At 41.0% G+C, this 6,686-nt stretch overlaps 1 protein-coding gene across 6 annotated transcripts in view; it reads right to left on the reverse strand.

Moving 5' to 3' along the window:
* Positions 1–4,860, reverse strand: part of LOC135948590 (nephrin-like) — a 174,761-nt gene extending 169,901 nt beyond the window's left edge. For 4 of the 6 annotated variants that reach the window (XM_065497939.1, XM_065497938.1, XM_065497940.1 and 1 more), the window contains exon 1: positions 4,622–4,860. In XM_065497939.1, coding sequence (XP_065354011.1) covers positions 4,622–4,721 — 100 coding nt within the window. In that variant the 5' untranslated portion in view covers positions 4,722–4,860. The remainder of the gene's footprint in view (positions 1–4,621) is intronic. The other 2 variants (XM_065497942.1, XM_065497937.1) reach the window with 1 other exon arrangement.
* Positions 4,861–6,686: the final 1,826 nt, after the last annotated feature.

The raw sequence follows: 6,686 nt of genomic DNA on the forward strand, positions 1-6,686 counted from the left end.
GGCTGATGTGTTTGTTCCGCACATTTGTGTGCGAGCGCCGATCAACCGTGAATTGGATATCAAACAGGCGTGCGAAAAGCGGTCCAAATGCTATTGGTGGCATGCAGATCGGCGAAATTGCGAGTTCGCGCAGAAACAAATTGAATCGTAGAGAGGAAACCACATATGCTGTAATTAATTCAGAAATTGGTTCCTTTCTGTATGTTGGCGTCCTGCTGAGCAATATTGAGCAATGTTTGCCATTCACCCAAATTTCCATGAATTCAAAGTTCAGCCCAAAACTAAAATTGAGGCAATGTACAAGAGTTAACAATTTTGAGCGCTCGGAAGTTGATTTCAATGACCAACACGATAGCAATCAGAAAGTGAATTAACTGCTTATCTTCTCATCTATTCAAATTTAACGAGCTGCTGTTGTGGGGCGTGAAAAGTCATATAATTATGCTCGAATCGATATGTCGACCTGCATTATTAACTCTTGTTGTTAAATGAGCAGGTGAGTTCGCATCATCTCTGGGCACGCCATGTTTGCAAAAAGGCATCGATCGCGGTGGCGCATCCATAAAATTATGTGCAGCCGGCAGCGAACAACGGCCGCGTGGGAACTCGGGCCCGAATTTACACGTTGCTGGCCAAACAAACTGCCGGCCGAGTGCTTCAATCAAAATGTGAAAAAAAGAGAGAAAACACCGGCACGCGCTCAGTGGGCCACGGGGGTGGCGCGGTTTGCCGAGAAACATGCGGAGGAACAACAAATATTATATGTACTCAAACTTTTTGCCGTGCCGCCGAAAATTGAAGTTGGCACGAAATTTTCCAATACATTGTTCACCTTCTGTGCGAAAGAAATGATGTTAATCAGCGGGTAACGAGAGTGCGTGTTTGATCAATTTTTCTGCTTCGCAAGCGTGAAATGACGAATTCTTTGTGCCTGCTTGAGTTAAATTACGTTTTCTTTATTTACCCCCGTCACCGCGCTAGTAAAAAGAGTGAAGGGACTCATTGTCTGGCGGACAAAGGAGCTTTCTTTCACGAGAGACGTCAATCAATTGCGAGTCTTCCGTATAGGAAGGCCTCCTCGCTTTGATTACGAATTTCCGACGCATGCAGAGTCGCTTACCAACTGTGATTATCGAGACAAACTCACCCGCTTTAATGAACGTCGGCTGAAATTCGATGCATGCTAAAAAGGATCAGCCAAGACATATAATGTCTCTTCTGTTGTTGCGCTTTATAGCTCAGAGGATGCGTTCTCGGAAGCACCGGGCTTGCAAAAGAAACTCGTGACATTCGCTGACATCAATAGTTAACCGCACATGAATCACGCTGAAGCAGATTCTGCGAACCAATTAAATCGGCTTACCTACTCGCTCAGCCCGTCATCTTAGAATCTTCAAAGGAGCGTGCAATTGCATCCACCTCACATCATCTTAAGCATTTCATAATAGAGATCAAAAAGGATTCCTTTTAGCCTTTAAAAAATCGAAATCACGCTTCAATTTTCCCTTTCATGAAGAGATCGAATCAGGCGCTAGAAGGATTTCAATCCAATTTCACAGAACCAAATGAACAGAATTTTTAATTCTTGGGGAATAGTGATAAAATATAGTGTTTCTTGATGAAATTGAAATTCAGTAAACATAATAACCGATTTAAAATCAAAAAACGCGCAGCTCCTGTAAACATCATTATGCTATAGCTAAGCGGCTTGTCATTTAACGAGATTGAAGTTGGCTCGTGGAATCGATTAGTGAGCAGACTTTTTCGGTAGACGCACGTTTATGCCGAGTTTCGGAATGCAATCGAGGAAAACTGGGCGGCTAAGCCCGCAGTTCGTCACTCGGGCTGACCCGTTCGCCGGGTACAATTTCACTAAACCGCATACCGCTTTTTGCTCGCTGCAAACTTGCTGCTTTTTAGCAGCTCGCACTTTGCGGAACAAAAAGCGGCGGCGGCGGCTTCTTGCGACAAGGATTTATAAACTTATCGCTGGTGAGTGGCCTTTTTTGCGCTCTCTGCCTCAAAAGATTAACTCGCAGTGTACGACCAGGCGGGCAGTGATGCATTTTAAAATAATGTATTTGCATTCTGCGCCGCGCTAGGCCCGGTGTGTAGCATGTTTCCGAGAAGGCGGAATGGCAGTTTGATAACAAACTTTGCTTCTTTTGCCCCGGCAGTTGTACGTTGGTATTTCGCTGCTAAATTCCGGATTATTAGCAAACAGCAAGGAGGGAGAAAGAGAGAGAGAGAGAGAGAAATCTGCTCTGGTTTCTGTTTGGACTCGGCGTCTGTCGTGCGAGTGCCATAAAACGAAAGTATATATATTTTTTAGAGATAGCATTTTATGTTGCCGATGTAAAACTTGTTGTACTTGGAAACAATTTGCCACGTGACAGCGTAAGAAAGCAGAGGTAATAAAAGCGCGCACGTACATATACATAATTCTTAATGCAGTTTATTTGATCTTGGTTGAAATTGCGTTTTTCAATCAATTATTTTTCCATTACAAAAGTTTCTCCCGGCGATGGCGCGCGAGCGCAAGTCTTGCAAGACAAACTTTGTCATTTCATTAGCATTTATAATTTCATTTTTTGCGCCGGGATAATTTGATTAAGAACGCCGCTCCCTCTCGTTAGTCAGTTTTATGCGTGTTCGCATAGGACGGCGTAATTTTTAATGATCGCCGGTGCGAAACTCAATTTCACGCGCAATAATAATACGGAATAAAGGAAGAGCAGCGCGCCGAGCGCTAGGTATTTCCCTTCTGGAGCCAACCGGCTAATTTCCCAGGGTAATAATTACCAGCCGACTCCCTGCAGATTTTCATCTTGTGCGCGCCAGTTTTCCTTCTTTCTTTCTTTCTTCTCTCGGTGATCAATTGTCGGACGGATTCCCCAATTGATGAAAAGACGAGGGAGGAGGCGAAGGGGGAAAGCGTCTTTTGCCGCCGCGGTGAAATGAATACAACCGGAACGTTTGTTCCGCCCGTCGCTCCAATTTATGAAATATTCATAAAAGCACCTAGTGATATTGAGAGGCTCGCTTTCGTACATAATGTACTTTTCAGCTGCTCTACGGTATTTTATAAATTTCCGTTATTTTCACTCACTCATCGCATGCAACGAACGTTAAAATATCCAGAGCAATAACACCGGCTCCGAGAAATATTGGCACTTTGAATAAAAAGGCTGGCGTATTTTTCCCTGCACCGGGACGTTTCTCCTCGGCGGGCAATAAAACTGATATGAATATATTGACAATTAAACTCGTCAAAATTCGACGGAGGGGTGTAAAACTTGGGGCGCCATGTTGCCGCTCGCCACCCTACGAATTCGTTTGAAAAGGTGCGGAATTTTACGGCAGAATAAAATTTTACACTCGGAAACACAATAAAAATATGCTCTCAACAGGGCAACAAAATTGATGCATTTCACGTGAAATGAGCTCGCCGCCCTCGGGCTCTCTCAACTTTCCTCTTTGTTTGCGTTGCGAGCGACGGGGAAATTAAAGCGGAAGCGAGGCAGCTCGTGAATGAATGCGTGCGCGAACCTTTGGTGTTGCAAGCAATTTGGTTAAAATCAGATATATTCGGATATATATGTTTTGCTTATTTTCAAAGCAAAATGTATTATCTCACGGAGCAGTTAATTGTTGTTGTAAATTTTTAACACAATCGTAAGATAACAAATTCAATTTTTGGATATCTTATGGAACAAACTCTTAAGATTGGGAAGTCGATTATCATACATGTTGATAGGTATTGCAAAATTTTGTAAACATTGGGTAAAAAACAATAATCTAAAAGTAACGGTCGCTATTATTGACATAAAATTAATGATAGATAGGATGGTTACGATTATTTTATTCTGTATTATCTATTTTAAGTTTTTATTTTTAACTCAAATGCAGTAACTAATAACTGTCCTCTCACTGCAACTGAGGCTATTTGGAATCTTTTGTCTTTCAATGATCTAAACAGTTTAGAAAATACCAAGTATCGCTCCCTAAAAAAAGCTATGTGTTGATAGCATATAAAAATCAAGACTGGTTCCTGAAATTATTCAAACAGGATTCTTATGTAATCGATTTAAAATCAAATTGTTCTCTTGCTTCCTCAACAAACTACGAAAATTTTGTTTATAACATGAATTTAGAAAAATAAACATTTAACTGGTCCACACTTTTATCTATCTCCAGCAAAGTTTACAAGAAATTCTTTCCGTGGTTACCATTTGCTCATTTGTACCAATAAAAGTTTTCATTTCGGTATGACAAATAACGACAAATGTTTAAATTGCGATGAAGAGTTAGTAGATATCCATCAATATCTTTTCTGTACAAATAATAAAATGTCGTCGTGTATAAAAAGGGTTAAGATTCTCCATAGATGTACACGTTGGTGTCAATTAAATCGTAATTATTCTCACATTTTCACCGTACATTACAATATTATAAATAATTATCTATCTAACTAAACTGCAATTCATTTAGATTCATATTAAATTAAACATTTAAATAATTTCAAGTAAGTATATCAACCGCCATACACGACGGAGCCGCCTGCGGTGGTCAAGCTCTTTACTTGCGACCGAATCTGCGCGTCGCAAAGAAAGTGTCCTACCTGGATCGTCAGGGTCCCAGTTACCGTGGCTCTCCTCCGGCTGGGCGAGACACGCGGTCGCGAAGAGGCCGACGGCCAGGGCGATCGTGGCGCCCCTCATGGTGAACACTGGCTGCTGTCGACCGAGGGGCAACGAGGACGGCTGGCTGCTGCGGCGGCGGCGGCGGCTGCGGCTGCTGGGAAACGAGCGAGCGGACTGGCGAGAGAGCGAGAGCGGTAGCGAGCGACGACGACTTGCGACGGCCACAAACGGACTGCCGGCTCCGCGGCCGCGGCGCTGCGTGCTGGCGGCGCGCGCGCGCCGCCTCCGCCCGCCGAGCGAGTGCGCGCCGCTCCCCCGGCGGCGAACAGCCCCCCGTGGCCACCGCCGCCGCTGCTGAATTGCACTTTTCACTTCTTTGTCTCTTTTCCGACAACTGGAGCCGAATCTCCGCCGTCTGGACGCTAACGCCCTGAGAAATAACAAAAAAGATAGCGTGTTGTTTGGCAGGTGGTGTACCTTGTTTTTCTGGGGGTTGTTTGGGTCGTTCCATTAAGGAGCGAAGACATGTTGCTCGCTTGAAAATTAAGAATGAAAAAAAACTTCATGCTTTCTAGGTGCAATTCTTTAAGTAGCTAGAAAATAAACACCGTCATATCTTGATAGCAAAAAAGCAAAAATCAATGCTTGAAGCTCATAAGATTTGCTTATTCCACATAAAACCTAAGATTCAATAAACAATTATATTTGATGATGATGATGAGACTGAATGCTGACAATGAGTAAACTAAAAACAGTCATTATTTTGAAGTGGATAATGGACTCAGGAATTCAATAATCAGCTTAAATTAAATCTATAAAAGGTCGATCGGATAAGTAAATTATCTGATAAAATCTTTTGCAAAGTTTGTGTCTTCTAGTGTCTCTCTGCTCACTGAAAAAAACAAAAAGAGCATTTTTATCACAATTAAGCTGTGTTGAAATCAAGACAAACAATCATGGTCTAGCTTAAGGATGGTAAAGACACGAGATACGTCAATGGCTTTGGATCACGAGTGCTCTATTTTCGGTTAATTGTTGAATTTCATTTCACTGTCTGTGTTAATCAAATCAAACAGTCAAATGAACAACAATCGGATTCAAGTATCAAGCTATGCTAATGTCGGTTCTTGTGTCTGCCTACATTAGTCTAGCTGGGAAAATTTCAAGAAAACATGGAAAGTCTGGATTTAATTGTTGGTCTTATTTAGATTGTTGCTCATTGTTTATCCTACAAACTGCCAATTTCATATTATTTAAAATGGAAGCTAGGATTATTATCGATCTCTCAAAACATCTGTAAAAATCCAAACTTAAGGATTCTTCAAATTTAAAACTGAATATTTTGAAATGTTTTATTTCATCAGACCTATTTAATCAATTTATGATTGACTGTTGTTTGTTGCACAGGGTAGGGTTTTCACCTATCAATGATGTGACATCAAATATTTCATTTGTTAAATTAAGTGATCTGATTCTGCTCCTAGTGAACTAAAATTGTTTTAAACAGGTTTTAATTAAATTTTTGGATTGGAAAGCTTAGTCGAGTCACATTTTGTGTAGTACATAATCACCAAAATAATTATAAAACATCATAAAAGAATATTTAATAACATATCAAAATGTGCCTACCCGTTAAAATTTTTAAATTCATTCTTTAAACCGGTAATTGTTTGCATATGCCTACAGAATGACTATCTTTAATTGGAAGCCTCTTAGTATAATATGTATCTACACGAGAAGTTTACGAAAGTAATAAACACACAGATTTAATTACGATTATAAGCCAAGTTTTGACAAGATACAAATACCCAGCAGGTTGTCGCTCAATTTCTATCTACATTAAACCGAATCCCACTGGCATATAGCAGCGAAAGTAAAGGTAAAAGATGATTAATCGTCGAGCAAGTTGGCAGAAGGTGGCAGCGGGGAAAATCTATAAAATATTAGTATTTTGTTTGTCGCTGGGTAATAAAACTTTTTATAACGCGCGCGCTTGCTGCCAACAAAGTTTGTTTTAAAAATAATGACAATATCTCCGGGTCG

The sequence above is a fragment of the Cloeon dipterum genome, chromosome 1, assembly GCF_949628265.1.
Source record: "Cloeon dipterum chromosome 1, ieCloDipt1.1, whole genome shotgun sequence".
NCBI classification, from domain to species: Eukaryota; Metazoa; Arthropoda; class Insecta; order Ephemeroptera; family Baetidae; genus Cloeon; species Cloeon dipterum.